The sequence below is a fragment of the Anopheles stephensi genome, chromosome 2 (genome assembly GCF_013141755.1).
Source record: "Anopheles stephensi strain Indian chromosome 2, UCI_ANSTEP_V1.0, whole genome shotgun sequence".
NCBI lineage: Eukaryota > Metazoa > Arthropoda > Insecta > Diptera > Culicidae > Anopheles > Anopheles stephensi.
In genome coordinates this window covers 21223764-21243240 of record NC_050202.1, presented here as the reverse complement: position 1 = coordinate 21243240, position 19477 = coordinate 21223764, and the positions used below count along the sequence as shown (strand labels likewise).

Genomic DNA, 19477 nt, shown 5'->3' with positions numbered 1-19477 from the left:
CGTACATTGCGCCGTAAAGGCGTCGATAAAATCTCGGACATGTTTGGCAGAGTTTCCGTGTGTTGGGGTTTTCTTACGTGCTATAATCCACGATAAATGTGTCCACTTGAGGCAACCGGCATAAGGAGACTTTTGTCGGGTTAAGCCTACTACGGGGAGCGAAAGATATTGCTCCTCCCGGCTCACACACACACACACACACCGATTAGCAGCCAGCCAGCACCCTGGAGGTGTGTGGTTTTTGGGGGGAATGGCACTCACACTCGCATTTTCGGGCATCATGAGCCATGATAGATACATCCGCAAGATAATTCTCTCCCAATCTTTCGGTAGCTTTCTTCTTCGGATAGGATTTCGGAAGTGTACGGGAACGCGTAAGCAACGCTTCTTCAGGTCCGAGGTTTGAGGCGGATTATGAGCGACAAGTGTCCTATCGGAAGGTTGGGAACATTCTTTTCTATGTGCGGTCGCGTCTATATGCGTCATCGGGGGAGCTGTTGTTCGATAGTGATGTGATACCGCCCGGGCCTGTCACATAGCAGATATCGGTAGAGACCGACCGAGTTGCCCCGACGAAAGCCCTTTTGATGACCGGAAGAGGATACCTCTCAAGTGCCTAGCAAACGACCGAACGTCTGAAACGACTAGGCGTTTGTAGTTTAATGGATATTGCCCGAGCTTACGGCGACGGTTACGTCGGTATCGTCGGGCAATTAACGTCTTGCGCGCGCGTTTTCTGTCACATTGCGCCGTATCGAGAAGCGTTGATGGCGGTGCTGTGTGTTAACTGCATATGACTATCCATTCCACTATTCCGGACAACTGACTGTCGCGTAGCGTATATCGTTACGGGGAAATGACTGTTCGCAGTGCGGTACTTGAGAAATAGTTTCTCCCTCAGGAAGCTAAAGTATCTGTACATCGTATCCACACATCGTAGCTACATCAGGTGTAGTATGTGGCTGGTTTTGGTGGGGCGGGAGGTGAAATAACTTTAAATCGAAGGTATTTATATCGTACTTTGAAGTGAGATCTCTCTCTCCCTCTCTCTTTGTCTAGATATTGTTTGCGTCCTTCCAGCGTCAGCCATACATAGCTGACAGTTAATTGCAATCTGAAGGCACCGGCGTTGTTGTTGAGTCTTTTCACGCGAACCCGAAGAGGATGGTTTTAATAAAAGCTAAACATAATGGCTCCAGAGTACCGTGAATTCCCATCAGTTTAGCTTGTAGCTCTTTACCACGAACATAGAGCTGACGATGCGATGTACGGAAGCTCTGTGTGTGTGAGAGTGTTTTTCAGTCGAAAGAACCAACACTGGATCTGAAAAGTGGAAAAATATTGACTAGAGCCCTTAGACAGGTCTCTGGACTGCTAGGTCCGGTTGAATGGGAAAACAACCACGAACGTTCCTTTCTTAATCTCGTGCATCTCCCGCTGCACCGTCCATAACAACCTTTACCAAAACGGATCACTCTTACAGCGAGTTGGTGGTGGCTTGAAACAAATATTTATAAACCTTAATAAACCGCCAACCCACACCCACACGCACCTCGCCATCCGGTACCGATCGTTTCCGGTCCTTGGGAGAAGGTGTTTTGAAGCGAAATACCACAACGGTGCTCTCTATGTGTGTGTGTGTGTTTTTGGTGTGTTAGACGGTGTCACCCTCGGTCCGGGGACTAGCGTTGAGTCCGGTTTTGTGAAAATATTTACCAACTTGTGGACTCGTAGCTGTGTAAGTGTGTGTGTGTGTTTGCGTGGGGAACGATGCGGTCAGTATCATCGTGTCTAGGAGCTATGTCTATCCTAGCTCTATCCGGTTACATCCGGTCCATGCAGACGACCGTGCGTTGAGAGAGAGAGAGTTGGGTGGAAACCAAACCTTTTTTTTTTTTGCTCTTTCCCGATCCTGTTGCTTTCCGCGTAATGGAGCCAGTGTGTACACAGTTTGATTCAATAGCAATAGCTGGCGGGGTTGGGTTGTTTTCTATTGCAACAAATTAACTTAGGTGAGTGCTTACAAAGCTGAAGACACGATAAGGATATCGGGGAGATGGGCGAGGATGGGGAAGTGTAGCGTTCGGAGCGATACATTTGTTTAGTGGATAAGCTTGAAGTTGAAGCTGAGTTTATTTTTGTAAAGATATCGACAATGGCTTGAACTTAAAGAAATGGACATCTTGGCAAACTTAAACTTGGGAATGTTGTCTAGCTGAATCTCGTCTTCAATTATTTGAGATCTACATCATGCTCATCCAATTATCTGAGATAAACTTTAATTTGCACCGCGCTTGCAAAACTCCAACTAAGTGCTATAACACTCCCACTGTAATGCTATAAAGATGCTGTAATCCTCCCAAAACCCAAACACAGCTAATTGGCTAGCTTCAGTACAAGAACCGACCCTCCGCTCATCAGCAGGAAGCACAAATCGTTTGCTTCCTGTTTTAATATTTAAAAACAATTCCTCCACTCATCCACTGCTGGGCTGTGGTTTCGCCTAACTCGCAAACAAATAGCTCCACAACAGATCAGTCTTCCGCACTAGCAAACGGGCCAAACACACACACCCACAAAAAAGAAACCGGTAGAACCTTACCCGCGTGCTTAGACAACGGCCACAAGAATCATAAACTTCAATAGCAGACGTGTAGCAAAACAAACTCGTTGATTAAATTATCTTCCCAGATCTTACCCGTGCTCTTTCACCACTGGATGGTTGCAGCTGTGTGTGTGGTCGTGTGTTTGTGTGCTGGCTTGGGACTTTTTCTCTCTTTTCTCGCACCCGAACCGGAAGTTGTTTCTCACACCGACACCCTGGGAAAGGTGTTTTATATTTCGCTTGCAAGCGGTTCTTCTTCGGATGGGTCGGACAGAGTGTCCGGTAGAGGGCAGCAACGGAATGAAATGAGTAGAAAATTAAGCTCTTCTTGCTGGCGACCACACGGGACACTGGCAACGCACCAGAGCACAAGCATCACAATAATTCATCCTTATATCGTACCACGAAGCAGACAAGAAGGTTCCCATCCGGCGACAGCAAGAAGCAAAAAACAAACCCCAACTACAATAGGTTTCGTAAGAGAGTAGCAGGCGAAGAAGCTCGCTGCTCCAACTCGGCAAAGGAAGCGAGAGGGACCAGAATTAATGACACTTGAAAGGACTGGCACTTAATTTCTGTCGTATGAAAACACCCTTTTGTTCTCGTTTCCGATCCTTACTGGTTGGGACCTCTGCTTTTTTCATTCCCTTGCTTTCAACAGGCGCAACAGGGCGACGACGACGACGACGACGATTTGACACTTGGTGCTTCTAATGCATGCCGTCAGATGGCGCACGGTCTTCTGCTCAGTATACGCGCTCTCGTGTCGTCGTTCTGTGTCCTCATTTCAAGTGCACCACTGCCTACACTAACCACCGTCTCATAAATCTTCCTCTGCTGCACGCGCTCCACGACCGTTTGGTCATGACCCGTTTGGCCTGCCAAACAGCAAACAAAAAAAAACGCCAATTCTTCCCCGTACAGGGTGTCGCATGCTGAAGCCTAAGGTGTAAATGCACCACACCCCACATACGCTGTATGCAGCTGTGGTGGAAAAAGTGCCGGAGATCCGGTTTTTGTTTTTCGTTCGCCCCGTGAAATGTTCCTCATCATCCTGGCGATGCATTCTGGATGGGTGTCCGGACGTCCTGCTCGGTACGAACGCATTAAGAACGAACACAACACCGCAAACCGAGCATTAAACGACACACGACGAGAGCAATTTTGCCACCGGGCATCGCATCGTCCACCGTCTGGCCGCAGGCAGAACGGTTACGCGGAGTCAATAGAAGGCACAGAACGGAGGTTGTGTTTCTACAAATGAGAAACACACGGGGGTGGGAACGTCCCAGTACAGAAGTATTCTTCAAGTGCAAACAATATCATGAGCGGACAGCAGCAACAAAAACAGAGAACCTCAGAGCTAGAAGAATAGCTACTACTGTTACCATTGGAAGGAAACAACTTTAGGGCAAAGAAAGCAAAACCTCATCCAGGAACTTCAGGGGTTTTCTTGCTTCTGTTGTCCTTTTAGGGAACCGGTTGTTGTTGTTCTGTAGAGTTGAAGCAACAAGAGAACAAACGATTTCTCACCATACTCAACCGTGGTCGTTAGAACGGACAGACCGTTGGAGGACAATCTGCGAACATCATAACCTTTCCTCAAATAACATATGTTTATTGCCAATGAATGCAAAGGCGTGAATGCACAAAACCCCGGAAACCAAGGTTCGCCCGAAAAGCCCGACAAAAGAAAAGGTCATTCCATTGTGCGCGTATTTGTTTCTGGAGGAAACATTTCAAGTCTTTCGCTTCTGACACTGCCCAAAACCCGCAGAAAAAACAAGTCTGCTTTGAATGGCACTTGGGAAACAAAATGGTTCCAGTGGGATGGGGTTTTTATTCTGTTGTTGTTCTGTTTTTGTCCGGATGCCTTGCGTCTTTCCGAAACCACTGACCGGACTTGAGTACTTGTTGAATTAGCAATTGAAACAAACACACACACACACACGTACAGTGCTAGCGTGATGACAAAAGTGTTGAGAAGCTGCAGACGATGTACAACGCCATTTATGCCACCCCACCGTCCGGCAAGAGCGTCCCAGCCTGTGGCCCTTCTGCACGAAGTGCTGTGTTTCTCCTTGGCCGGGCTAGGGTGGGTTTTTGTGCTGGTTTTTTAACCCGAGTCGTGATGGTATGCACCGTTCGTGACTAAATGGCCATCGCATGGCCATCGCTTTTTGGTAGGCGTGCTAGCTACTGCTAGTACCGGCCAGGCCCCCTGCTTGTATCCTTGTGGAGTGCTTTTTTGTCTGTGGTGGTAGAGCAGAAGGAACTAATCATTCTCGTTGCTTCCAAGGCCGGCCAACCGCAGCGGGTGATTTGTTTAATAACGTTGCAAAATGTTTTATTCAATGTGCTGTGTATGTGTAGAGGAACATTGGTTGGGTGTGGTAATATTGCGCCAGTTAGCAGGAATTTATTATGGGTGCTAATAAGAGCGGGACATTACCCTACACAGACGGGATTGCTTACTACTTAATTTATGCAATTACTGTAACGATCCTCGACCAGTTTTTTTTTTTTTTGCTACGGGATAAAGTGAGCCACAGTTAAACTGTATCATTATAGAGCAATTTCCAAAGCAGTTAGCATAAATTAAGGCGTTTTACTACATTCCGCCTACAGTTATGCAATTTTCTTTACAAACTTATAGTCAAATGAATTTTTGGCTACTATGTTGTCGGTGGTAATACAATTTATAGAATAAAAACCTTTATCTCTCTCTCTAGGGTTGGGTTCGACATGTTCCTTCCTTAAGCAAATAAAATATGTTAAACAAACGAGCCACCATCATCCTTGAAGACCCATAAACAAGTCGCGTTCCCGCCACGTTACGCTAGCCGTCCGCACCGAAACGATCATGTTAGCCCATTCATTTCTATATCCCCAGTGGAGATATTTCTTATCCTGATCCGTTCGCCGTACATTCGCTTCAATCCCAACAGAACGACCCGTGCTAATCGTTAATGGATTCAGCAGAAATATAAAAAAAAACGAACCGTCCCGCACTGACCTCGGACTCGGGTGGTTTGCTTGCACAGAAGAACCACACCGACGGATACGTGTTATAAATTTCACCCATCGACACATTTCGAGCAGTGCAAGAACCACGGCGAGAAGAGCAGAGCAAAAAAAAAACAAACCTTTCCCCTGACGGAAAGACACTAAAAAACCCTGACCGATTCAACCGAACCGGAAGGAAAGCCATCCGCTTTTACTTTTACTGCTCCGGTCTGGGGGCGCCGCTGGCGCCAAGCGCTGTGTCTAGTCAGCTTTATTGCCCGCGTTCGCGTCTGCTGTTAGTTTCTGCCTTCACAGTTATTACCGTACTTCCGGTCCGAAAGTTCTCGGCCAACCGTCCATTCGATGACCGGCGTGCGCGAGTAATTTCGTTCTGGCGCGCCAATGCAACGATTAGATTTTAATGATCGTCGTATACGTTGAGTATACGGTTCGGTGTGGTGGGTTCCTGTTTTTCACGGTGTTGTTGACCGTGGTTCATGTTGGTTTGTGTGTGATCGAGCGGTGGGTGAACTAGTTTTATTGGTATCGTTTTGGAAATTTGCTGAAGAAAGGCTATAAAACGAAGAACAGAAAAATATCGGTGAAATAATTGACCATGCCGGGCGTTTCTTCATTTTATACCATTATTCGTGTCCATCAAACAGAGTATTTCTTCGTCAACTAGAAAACAGTTTGAACGCCCGTAGTTATGCAATGCTTATCATGAATTTCCATTTGAAAATATAAATTTCATGACGAATTACCAAGACAAAGTGTAAAAATAGCTGTGAGTTGAATAATGGATAGAAGCGCCTAAAGGTATGCAATTGATTTGATTCTTGGGCCAAATTCGATTCTGTGTTAGTTTCAACTGGTTTTGCTAGCATTTTAATTGTTATGGTTAACAATTATCAAGTTGTGACCAAGTTGTCGAATTTATTACCCAAACAATCTATCCTAAAACTGTCACCTGAAAAGGCTAGTTTCATACCATGAATAATCATAATCATCTTATACGTCACTTCCTTCAGGACCATCCCGTCATCGTCATCATCATCATCGTTAAGAAGCACACCAGAGGGCTGATTTTTTGTTCTCGCCCCTTACCGACAAAAGAAACGAAATTTGGTTAAGCGAATGGTGTTTCACTTTTGCCAACTTAATTTTCTCCATTTTCACTTGCCAGCTTTTCAGGCCGGCCCAGCGCATTCTGCAAACCGTTCAGAATTCCACTTTCACTTTCCATAATGGTGCAGCAGACTCCCTCTCTCGCTCTGGCCTCACTTCCAATCATCCCCCCCCCCCACCCATTGCGTTTACGTTTACCGCAATCCATCAACCGCCCAGGCCTTGCGATCCACAGGAAAAACCGGCCTCACTCTCCGTCTGTTGACTTGGATCGTTCCATTCTCGACGGTTCCTTCGGTCACGGCAACCATTGCCCGATGATGAACGGCAGACTGATGTTCGTAATCATAATGATAATGAATATTGTTTTCATTTTCCCACTTCACCATACTGCCCGCAGCGAGTGGCGTTTCGATGCGCCACTACGGGAGTTTCCATCACCATTACGATGCTCACGTGAAGGCATATCATCGTCACCGGGGCCCGAGAGCCTCCTCAAAACTCTCTGTGTGTTTGTGTGTGTGTGTTTAAGTGAGCCGGTGCGCGAGATATGTTTCACTTTATTCTACTTTTCCATTAGCTCCGTTGTACGGCCACCCTCCCGTTGTGGGCACCCCGCAAAATGGCGAGAGTGATTTAGAACGCGCAAACCACACAGACAAAAGTTATGGCCCAAAAAAAAAAAAGAAGCACGTTCGCACCGCGCTATTTTTTCCACCAGCGCAGCCACGGTCGGGAATGGTAGTTTGTTGCTCATTTCCACGGTGCGCCTCGCGGTGGGTAAGCTGTTAAAACAACCGGGCATCATACATAACATCGGGCGGAAAGTAATCATTTAATAAGCGAGATGAAAGATGTGTTTACCGTTTACCTGGGTCCTCACTTCCTCAGGTGGAGTAACTTGCGCCAACTTTATTCGACAGCCGTTCGATGGCACTCGAACATGTCTGCAGCGATGAGAATGTGTTTTAGCGAGTATATGTGTGTACAAATACCGACCAAACTCTAAAGATCGTAAATTTAATTTAATTAAGAGCTTGTGGAGATGATGCTGAAGCCTTCAGCGGTAAAAAAAAATGAAGCAGTAGCCGGTGTTAAAATGAGTAATTGTGTTCTTTTCTTTTACGATTATGCCCGTCCCACATCCCCTCACGTCCACCTTTCCCGGTTTGTCACCCTCAAGCAGATACCCACACCCACCGTAGATGGGCTTTTCATTTGTTGACACTTTCGCACCAGCATCCAGCCGGGCCGAGAAGAGAGAAAGGGGCCGTCAATTTTCCGTGCTGCCGCAGCAGTTGTCGTCGCTGCTTTATTTCATTATTTAAAACATCATTTTCCAACCGGTGAACGGTGAAAGCGAACCCACAGCCCACATCCCAAAATTAGGGAAAGTGTCGGGAAAAAGGGTCATGCAGCGTTCCAGCAAGGGATAATCGTAAAAGTAAGCTTATTTGTGTGGCTCTGTTAAAATTTGAGGACTTTTTTGTTGTTGGTTTTCTCTCAACATTCGGCTCATCGTTCCATTGACACAGCCTCCCCCCCGAAAATGGTCGACACGCATAACCTCTTAGCGAGTCATTTTTGCAGTTTTATTTATACATTTTACAATCTCTCCCACTCTCTCCCTGCGGTTGGTGTGAGTTTTGAGGGAAGTTGACCCATAAAAGTACTTCCCAATTTTTCCTGAAGAGTAGCGAAACCACAGCGCATCACGCACAGTGGACCGCACTTCAGCGTGGAAAACCCTTATCCGAGTGGTTTCATGAGGCGAAAAGTTCAAATGACGGCCAGCGGTGCGTTGTGGACAGTTTCGGGCTCGGTGATAAATAAATTAACGCAAATAAAATACAACAGGGGTCATATCGCGCTCATAACGCATAAAACGCATCACTCAACCGAGGCGTAAAGTACCATTTCATCGGGGAAGGTGACACCATTTTTAACACCCCATCGTTAACCGTCCGGGGCGGACAACAGTCCTCATTCGGACTTCATTTCGGACACTTTGGCGGGTTTGGCTCTCGGTTTAATGGTTCAAGCCCGTTGAACGTGAGCGTAGAGAAGGGTGAGTGTGCCACCGTTTGGTTTATTAATTTGTGTCTTCATAGCCTCATCACAAAGCGCTTGTTCATTGCGCATTGCATACAGGTAGGCGCCTGCTTTGCGGGCCGCTTTCTGACTCATTCGAGTGTAATTGCTGCGCAGCAACCAGAGCACTACACGAAACTCCATTAGACGTACCGGCTTGCAATGAAATGAGCAGCGTTACAACTAGCTAGCTGCTCGGTAAATCGGCTTATAAAAAGCTTCCACCCAATAGTGAAATGATTTTTGCGGAACAACTCAATCAAAATGGTGGTCGAAAAGGAGAGCGGCCGGTTCGACGGACACACACTCAGACACGGACCGTGGACATATGCTTCGGGTTTTGTCCGTGTTCTGGTTGATACCATTGCCCATAAAATGACCCGGGCATGCACGTCCCGCTCTGTGCAAATGCACAGTGCTTCAGATCCGACAGATGTGTGTTGTTGTCTCGCAAGCACACACACACACACACAGTGGGTGGGGTATTTTAATTTTGTCTCGAAACATGTTCAGCAAACGAAGAGGTCCGCAGTGCTGTGTGTTAGCATGGCACAACCGCACAGCCGAGCCTACCTTCTCCCTGTTGGCTAAAATTAATTTCGTTACATTCAATTAAAGTTGAAAATTTAATTGCACAAATCGCCTACCGATATAATACCGTTTATTAGATGCACACCCAGCACGGTTTGAACTGTTGTGGCCGACGTCGTGCGTACAGCAACTGGAGTGCAATAGCCATTCGCTGCTAGCCGGCACACCGGTGGTTTCAGCGCATTCATGACTTCCGGGCAGGCTTGCTTTGGACGGTGGACGGTTGTGTGCCGGGTTTTGAAGTTTGTGAAGGTTTGACTTCACACAAAACGGTTCAGAGCTCATGTACACACCGTCAACGTTTCTCTAGCTCGCTCGCTCTACCGGGTGTTCCAACCCAAAGAGAGAACTCACAACCGGGTAAATGCGTCCCGATGATACGACAATGTTCCGACGCACTTGCACCACCGTCAGCCCTTGCTGGTGGATTTATTTTGACAACACTCCAACGAAGAGTCGAGGTTGGATGGAACATGGTTGTGTCTTCCCTATTGCATGTACACGGTCCCAACCCTCGGGAGCTCGGCAGCTAACCTCCGGAGGCCTTCGTGTCCTTTCAGCACAACCAATACATCGGATGCTGTGTGCTTCTCCGGAGATGTCTAGAGTTGAGCAGAAACATGTCGAGCTGCTTGCTTGTCGGCCTGCCGTTTTTAACATGCTTACGATCGGTACAAGCACGAACAAATATTAATATTGTCACAACACTCGGTCGAGACATCAGCGAGTACCGTACTTGGCCAGGTGGTTCCTTAGACGTTTCTCTACCTGGAAGATCTGATTTATTCTCATGTTTCTGATGTAAAATGAAGTTGCTGGTTGTATTTAACTGTCTCAAAACATTTTTCAGACTTAATTAAAATTTCATGCTGCAAATTGCATACTTTTAGGCGCTTATACCTGCAAAAATCATTATTATCATAAAAAGTCGCCCAAAAGTATGCAATTTGCATTACAATTTAAATCGCTTTTACTAACCTATTCTACGTTTCCTTCTTTCGTTTCCTTTTCCAGGGTCGTTGCAATCGTGAGAAACCACCGTGTAAATACTTTCATCCTCCACAGCACCTGAAGGACCAGCTGCTGATTAACGGAAGAAACCATCTCGCCTTGAAGAACGCCCTGATGCAACAGATGGGAATTTCACCCGGCCAGCCGGTTCTCCCCGGCCAAGTGCCAGCAGTGGTAAGTTCCCTGCCCGATCCCTATCCACACCTTCCCGGTAGCGGGTTTCAACCCCCTCAGATCGTGCGTTCGTCAAAAGTCCGGCTGGATCAACGGTTTTAATCATTAACTTTGATGTTTTAGATGATACGTTTCGTTGGTCGAAATTCCAAGTCTTCTTGATATGTCCGACATTGTGTACTCGAATGCCAAACTGAAGCAACACACCGGGTTCCCCCCCCATTAGTCCACGACAAACTCTTCATCACTTTGTTGTGTGTTTTTTTGGTTTGTTTCTTTCGTTTCCTCGATGGGTTCATTGCCACCCAAACTAAGTTCTCCAGCATCACGTTCATTTATCATTACGCATATTGGAATCTCTCATCCTTCCAAAATTCACTCGTTGGCACTGAAGGACTGCCACCCATTTCACTCACCATCACCACTCGTCATCCATACTCACCCCGAAAGCTCTCATTACACTTTATGTTGCGCGCTTACCATGCCACTCCACAACCCACTATCTCTCTCTCTCTCGCGCTCGCGCTCGCTCGTTATGATTTCGTTCCAAGATGCGTGCCCGTGCGGGTAGTTGCATCAACACAACCACACCAACTACAAGAGCTGCAGCAGTAAGCAAGTAAGCAGCAGATCCAAGCAGATCGTCAAACTCCCTCCCAAGAATGCTCGTCGGAAAACTTGCGATCGTCGGAAGAATGGAGCCTTCTGCGCCAAAACAAAGGCATGCATGCGATGGGTGTGAACGTTTCTTGCGCGAATGCTGTGTGTAATGGGGGAGAAAAGGGCAGCGCCGTTCCGCTGTTGCATTAGAGAACTAACACCTCCGGAAGTATCTACCCGAAACACACACACACACACGAAACAAGTGTTAAAGTTCGTTGAGTGAAAGACTAATGGTTTGCAAACTGCCTGAACAATTCTAACGTGAAAAGCACACTCACATAATTTGATGGAGTCCGGAAGAAGAAGGAAAAACACCAAACAAGCTGCATCCTGTTTTTTGTTTTGATTTTCCCAAAATTATGGTTTGTTAGCATCTTAGCAAATTGCTCAAAATCCCCTTTGATTCTAATTTCTTCCGCTGCTTCATAATCTCATTATATCCGTCGTGGCCAAAATTCAACCCCCGCCAATTGACCTCAGAAGTAGGTGTTTTTTGTGTGTGGCGTGTGTCACGAGCGAAAGCTTCAGACTTTTAATTGCCGTCAACTTGTTCTTCTGCTGGTTTAATCGAAATTCAAAATTTTCACCTCCAACTCACACACTCTCTCTCTCTCTCTACTGCAAGCAATTAGTGACTTACAGAGCGCCGGGTAACGAGCCCTATGCGGAGTGTCCTTCAGTAGCAGACCCCCCCCCCCCCCCCTCCTTAAAGCAGCACCTTTAGGCAAATGAAGTACTGCCAAATGCTCTTCTAGAAAACTCTCGTCTCAACGGTTGAAGTAGAGAAAGAAAAAACACCTTCTCTTCCAACAACCACAAAACATCGTCCAACATCACGCCCCATTGTTGTTTGCCCAGTGTGGAAGGCAGAGTGTGGAGAAGTACAAAAATTAAGCACGAAACCGTCAAGTGTTGTTAGGAGAACTGGTCTCTCGCATCGTCTACCACTATCCCCCTCCTCCGTCTAGCGATAACTCCCACCGGTTAACTCAACTTTGTTGTTCTGTTGTAATTTTTTGAAGGTATTGAGACCTAAACATGGACCCGTTTTAGTGCAGCTGACGGTCGAGCAGACGTAAATTCGTCAACCCCGCAGGTCACGATATCTTTCCCGCTAAAAATCGGTAAGCGTGCCCCCGGCCGGTTCCAACAGCCCTTGGTTGGAACGCGTAGTGATGTACTCTCCTCCCAACGCTACTCGCGCGCTTTATCGGGCTCTGATGATATGGCACAGTATCGCTTGTTATGGCCTCCAGTAGTGGAAAAACGTCAGCAGCGAGCTTCGTTAGCGCAGGAGCTACGGATCTCGGAAGTGCTTTCGCTTGTCGGGCTAGGTTGACTCCCCCTTTTAGACTAGAGCTATCGAGGAAGAGGTTGCGGCAGGAGACTTAGGAAGCGTACGATCCAAACCGACGCTGCTTATGCTCAGCATCCTTTTGCCAGAATATCTTCACGTGCCCGTACCTGTACGAATGAATTGGCCTGCCTACATCTTCAGCTGCCCTGCACGGTTCTGCCTACTGGGGGGTGTGCTTGCCTCAGTTTCTTCTTTGCCTTTTTAAGCTTAGTATTCGTATCTGTTACTTCAATCGAATGTCCCGCAAGATCATTCCATCCTAAGGCTGCCGAGAGTTACCACACTATAAGCTCTCTAGCTAATTTTTTCCACACAGCTCCAGGGTTTTTTACGGAAGTGATATTATTTTGTTCAGTAAATAGCTTCAAGCTGCTTCGCAGGTATCGTAGAAGGATGGTTCTGCTCCGCAAACGCATGACTTTACGCTTTTTGAACACCGAATTGCATACATTTAGGCGTATCACACGAATAAGGTATGCAATACACATAGCAAAACGCCTACAGTCATGCAATACGCTTTGAAATGATGCAACCTGATACGAGAATCTAGTGGACAGCTTGTTTGTGTTTAATAATTTTCCCAAAAATTCAACATCAACCGAGTACCTCAACAATAGCCCGATTAGTGACATAAAAGACACTTAAATAACTAAACTAAACAAATTAACCAAACTAACAAACAGCCCCCGGAGCACGGTTGGACAACTCTCTCCCAATGCCAACACCGGTGGAAGATCATCGTCACCTGTCCGTCTCTCTTCGTTCATATTACTATCTCTCCCTTTCTCTCTCTCTCTCTTCTCTCTTTCTCTCTCTCTCTCTTTCTCAATCTATCTCTCCTGCTCTGCTCTGTTTTATCGTGCCCACTTTAACCCGTGTGCACTAACCTGTGACATGTTTCCGCAACGTTCAGAACGGCGCAACGGTTGCGACGACGGTGGCCACGGCCGTCCCACCGGCGGCTGCCGCTGCCCTCGGTTTCACACTGGCCTGGGGCACGGCACCGCCACCACCGTACACTACCTACGTCGTGAGCCACAGTCCGACTGCGGTCGTCACCCATCACAACGGTAATGCACCGCCGCCGACGAACGGGGTGACGCACTGTAACGGCACTAACGGCATCGGTAGCACCAACACCACCACCAACAGCAACGGTACCAGCACGGTCAACGGCCACAGTCACAGTGCCCCCGGCGGCAACAGTAACACCAGTAACCACTGCAACGGCAACAGCAACAACAATAACAACAATACTACCACCACCTGCAAAGTAATTACTCACACCGTTACAGTCGGTGACCATACCATTCTGTTTTTGCTCCAACACCATTCCACCCTTGAACCACCCACCCCACCCCTTAGCTCTCTAGCTCTCTCTTTCTATCTCTCTGAACCCTCAGCCTCACTGCCTATTACCCACATTATCTCTGGCTGTCTATCTCTCTATGTCCGTATCTTGATCTCTGGCATGGACTGGAGGACACATCGCCAGAGATCATCACCACTATCTCTAGACATGTCCTTCCTGTTTGCCAACGTGTTTTGCTGCATATTTAATACTACTTCAACCTACTAACCATTTGCTAACCTGTTTGTTTGTTTAAATACACCGTACGAAGGTATTTCTTTTACCACATTACTACTTCTTATCGCTATCTGTATCGGCTGTGTGTAGACCGGTGTGTTTGAAACGAATTAGATAAGTTATAGCTACTTTTATTATCTCCTTTACTCTTCGTTGAATGAACATAACGGCAACATTTTCCTCTCTACGGCAAATGTTTCTTTCTTATTATATTTCTACTGATGTTAACTATTATTTTGTCCATTTCGAACGTTATAACTAGAGTCTAGAATACGTTTTCATATGAGTTTCACATTTTCTTTCCTCACGTTATATCTTCTGGGATTTGTTTTTATTTTTGTTTTCGTTGATGTGGGAGCTCTTTTTCAGCGAGCCCCATTTATCCGAAGAACTGAAGTTCATTTATTGGTTTTCTTCCCTTAAAACATCAATCACTTACGAGCTGTTACTGTGAGCTCGCCATTTTTCCGTACATGAAGTTGCATGAAAAACGGCAAACCCAAATCTGCTTCAAACAGCTCGAGGAAGCAACGAAGTTTGCCGAGTTTAGAAAAGCTTTGCACAGTGTCCACGCGTGTGTATTCTGTATGCGTGCTTAGAGAGTGACTATACTAGGTTAAGCGTGTCTCCCTGTGTGCTTTCGTTGTTTAGTGATAACAGAAAATCAAACCAACCCAAACAGAAACTGCCTCATTGCATGCTTCCATTTAGATTCAACAGATGGGATATGAATATGGTTCCTCCGAGGAACTGTCTGCTTCCATCACACACTTGTCCCTCTTAAGCGCTTGCCGGCTAACGACTTGCGACTGTTGACACTAGTTTCGCTTAGTTTCGTTCAGCCCCCAGTGCATATACAGTTAGCCAAATCCACTAGCCGACGCTCTCAAGGCTTTCCATCAAACTGCTGCTTCTTGTGGGTGCTGCTTGTGATACTGCTGCTGCTACTACTACTACTTCTACTACTGCCACCGCTGCTGCTGCTACTGCTGCTGCTCTACGTACACGGGTCAAGCCCCCGTGTTGTTTGTGTGTGTGTGTGTTTTTGTGTGTGCGTGTTTTGTCGCTATTCATATTTTACTTTTTTTGTTATAGAAGAGCGAGTGTGCGGAAGTATTCCGACATTCCGACCATGATCATTTTCCTCTGCCAACATCACCATCATTTCGTTGCCATAATACGCCATCTTCCTTTTTAGAGTCATTTGCCACTATTCATCAGCTGGACTGGTTCAGTTGTTTTTTCAGTTGCCGATTATCTCTTTACCTCCTTAGATCAGTTGGTCCCGGTTTGTGGAATGGGACCGCTTCTCGATAGTTGCGGGGCTTCGATGTGTATGTGTGTGCTGTGCTGTGCCGTGAGCCCTTCCGGCGTGTGTTATGAGGTGCATGAGCCTAGTTACTTGAGTTGCTATAATGGTGTTCTTAGTGTTTCTAGAGAAGATGGTACAATTGAACTGGGCGGGTTTTATAGGAGTTGCTGCTGTTTGCTTCCAGATGTTGATCAAGAAAATTAATCAATTTAATTTAGCTGTTTAGAGAGTTTGTTTTACATTGATTTATTACTAAGTAATCTTCTTTCGTAGCAAGTGATCCATGCTCTTAATTTGAATCTGATACCATTTTTACTAGCAAAAAGCCTGTATTTTTCTACTTGCTTAAACCTTTGAACATTCAATTAATGACCAATAAATTCCTCCAATATTTTCAAGCATTTAATTTTGCAAACTGTTCACTTAAGAAAATCTTCATCGCAGCGCCATCTAGCGGCAAACAGCAGAAACTCTGCCATAAAACCTCAGCTATAGAATTGAAATGATATACTTCCTTCCCATTTCTCTCAATGTCGCAATACACACACACACACACACACACACACACACAAATGCTCGTACACCCACATGCACTCGTGTTGCAATTCTTTAGTCTCCCACCCTCCTCCGTTTCCCTCTTCCATCCACAACGAATTATTCCTCAATTTCCGCAGAACAAGCATAGATAAGCGCTTCAAAAGGTTGATCGCATTTGATGTTCCCTCCCAGTGTCCTACCAGAAACGATCCATCCCAAGCGATAGGAGAAACGGTGCAAATCGCTTGTATGCCACCCATCCCAAACCACCTCCACCCCAAACAACAAAACCACCCGCGGAAACAGTTGCGGTGGTTGCGGCTAACTAAAATCGCTTTAATTCGTTTTTGTTTCTTTCTCTCTCTCTCTCTCTCTCTCTTTTTCTCTCACCTTCCTCCCACCTCAATGTAATTTTACACCCTCCCTTCTCCCACAATAAAAAAACCAATGCAAAATATCGTCACTATCCCCCCCAACTGACACAGGCAACCAATCCCTACCTGGCTAGTATGCCAGCGAGCACGTACAGTCCATACTTTCAACCCGGTCACCTGGTACCGACCCTGCTCGGTCCCGTCTCCGACCCGTCCAGCGTGTCCCAGCTGGGCCCGGTAGTGCAGCAGGCCGTCGTCTCGACGCAACAGAAAATTCCACGCTCCGACAGGCTCGAGGTAAGTGTTCCCGGTGTTCCACTGGCCACCACTCTTTGTTAAAACCAACCATCCCCACAAAACTCCACTGTTCTCTAGACATTAAATGGGGTGGGATGGTTTCCTTAAGAAGTCATCCCATCCCTACCAAACTCTTCCCCTTAGAAATTGATGAAACCCCTGAAAATTTGTAACCTCCCTTAATCCCCCGTTCCTCATTGTTTCCCCGTTCCCGTAATTCCTGCTCCTCGCTTCCGGCCATATCTCACCACGATCTCTCTCTCTCTATATATATATATAGTGTGTTTTATTGAATGTAAACCAAAACCCCACTTACCGCCTCCACTGTTAGTTAGTTCTAACTGTTGCCTCATCGTCCCGCCCGTCGGGAACTCCCCCTGACCCCCTGTTTAGCTGTAAGATCTAGTGCATCCTACCATGATGATCTCCCAGATGATTCCCTGTTTTTCCCGAAAAAGAGTTAAACCTTCGTTTTATGTTTTTGTCGTACATATATATATACATAGATGATTGATACATATTTACTACTATTACTACTACTACTACTACTACCCACTGGTAACCGTTACTCTTACTGCACCCACTCTAAATTGCGTTACAACTGTTGTTTTTTGTTATCTATGTTTTTCCTTTTGTGTTCACTCGTTCATTCGTGACCTAGATGTGTGACATTGTCTAGCCCGTCGATAGTTTGGTACCTTTTTTCTTTGGGTGTTTCCAATGTTCGAATGTGAGGATGTTTAAAAAAAACACGTTTTTTCGTTTTTCGCAAATCCTATACATTAAAAACTACTGTAAAGACGAGATTTCTCACAGTGTTTTTGAACAAAAAATCGATGGAATTAATTACTAGACTTTGCGAAAAAATGGAAACTAAGCATTAATATGTATATTTGTACAGTACTTTTTGCGTGTTTTTCGTTGTGCTTTTTGTTGTGAAAACAATGTTAAAATTAAACTCACATAATTCTAACTGTTACTGTTACATTCTTATGAAGAAAAAAATCAGCATTCTATGTGGAAATCATATAAAATAATCGATCTACTCAAAATGGCCACTGTAAATAATGTTTTTTTCTTAAACAGAAAGTTTGTTTTTATTTGTCTTCTAAATCCATTCAAAATTTTCCATTGTTTGATTTACTTTATGCTGTTCAGTTGTTTTTTTTTTTGGGTTCATTTCAAACAATATTCAATACACACTTTATAAATATTAACTCGTTTTTTTCTATCAAACATATACTATAAATCAACTCAATGTCTTGTCTTGCTGCATCTTTCCTCCTCTACGCTTCTGCGCACGGTTGTAAAAGTTTCTTTTACTTCTCAATATCAGAAATACGGTTTTTCAAACACAAAATCTATAGCATCGAACGCCTTTGTACCGCAAAAAAGGAGCCCGAGAAAAACCTAAGCAACACCAAAAAAAGGACGGCAGAAACGAATCAATTTCCCACTATTAGATGGTTAAGAAATTAAATTAAAGAAAACAAATGATTTGATATGTGATACAGAGCTCGGGTGCGCGCGTGCCCGCACTAATATTCGAAACGAAAGTGTACACCGGCAACGTGAACGAAACTTCAAACGTTTTGAGATACCTAAAACAAATACCGAAATACACAGCGGGGCAGTTAAAATGCCGAACGCTGATTTGTGCCAATGGTCAAAATCAAACCGATCAAACCGATTTAAATGACTTCATTCAAACAGCCGGGCATTCGATTCGATGAAGTTGCAAAATTTGCCCCAAAAGTCACACCCTTCCCAAAAACGGTGAGAACCTTCGTCGGTCAGTGAAACAAAATAAGAACAGTCAGCTCTTGCCAGCCGACTAGCGGGTTGGCTGGTTCGCCCAAACACACAGCAGCTGTGGGCGTAGTACAAAAGAACTGGGCGCTGTGCCGCCCATTAGTGAAATGGACCGAACCGTACGGTTCGAAACATAATCTGATTTTCATTTCGCATACAAATAAACATGTGACAAATGTGTGCCAGCGCGTGTGTGACAAATCGACGCCGGCAAGCGTGAAAAAGGCTCAACAATGCATGTTTGTGTGTGTGTGTGTGTGTGTGTGTGTATGTGCGCACACACACTGTGCATGTCGGATGCAGGCGGCCTGGCCCCCTCAAACCCGACGCCTTGATGCCGGAACGGACGAGGGACATTTGTTTGGCCGGTCAACCGTGAAATGTGCAGCGACGGCTCGATCTGACCTACAATCGATTGGCGGGCGCATCGTCCCGTGTGCGGGACGCCAGCACATGCCAACTCAGCATACGGGTGCATGGTTTTGCAGCCGGTTCGGTGGGTGGGTGGACGTTGTGAGGGGAGGGGTTCACTCCAACAAAAGGGCTGTTTATGGACTGTTGCAATGGTCAGTTTAAATTACGGAAAGCGATACTGAAGCGCTGGGAGTCGCCCTTTATGGTAAATAATGTTGATATTGTTTTGTGAAGTACCGGGCGCCTCCATCGATACATATTTAATTTTTTTATAATTTTTTATCGTTTATTTAAGATGGTAATATTTTCATTGTAAAACGGAAATTGAAAAAAATCATTATATTTAAAATCCAAAAAAAAATATAATATTCGAAATTGTGGGCAACGACTTTTGTTGCAAAAATCGTAAATTACCAGGCGTCTCCATCATAAGTACTTTTCAGCTTAAATTAATAGCTTATCCGTTTCAAGCTCAATTGTTCGTGTTGTATTGCTTTTTTCGCGGAAGTATTAATCC

The 19477-nt window shown here is 45.6% G+C and overlaps 1 protein-coding gene across 1 annotated transcript in view; it reads left to right on the top strand.

The window, feature by feature from the left end:
* Positions 1-19477, top strand: part of LOC118503504 (ankyrin repeat domain-containing protein 17) — a 310759-nt gene that overhangs the window by 267390 nt on the left and 23892 nt on the right. The window contains exons 4-6 of the mRNA XM_036036847.1: positions 10436-10606; positions 13540-13899; positions 16549-16734. Coding sequence (XP_035892740.1) covers positions 10436-10606; positions 13540-13899; positions 16549-16734 — 717 coding nt within the window. The remainder of the gene's footprint in view (positions 1-10435; positions 10607-13539; positions 13900-16548; positions 16735-19477) is intronic.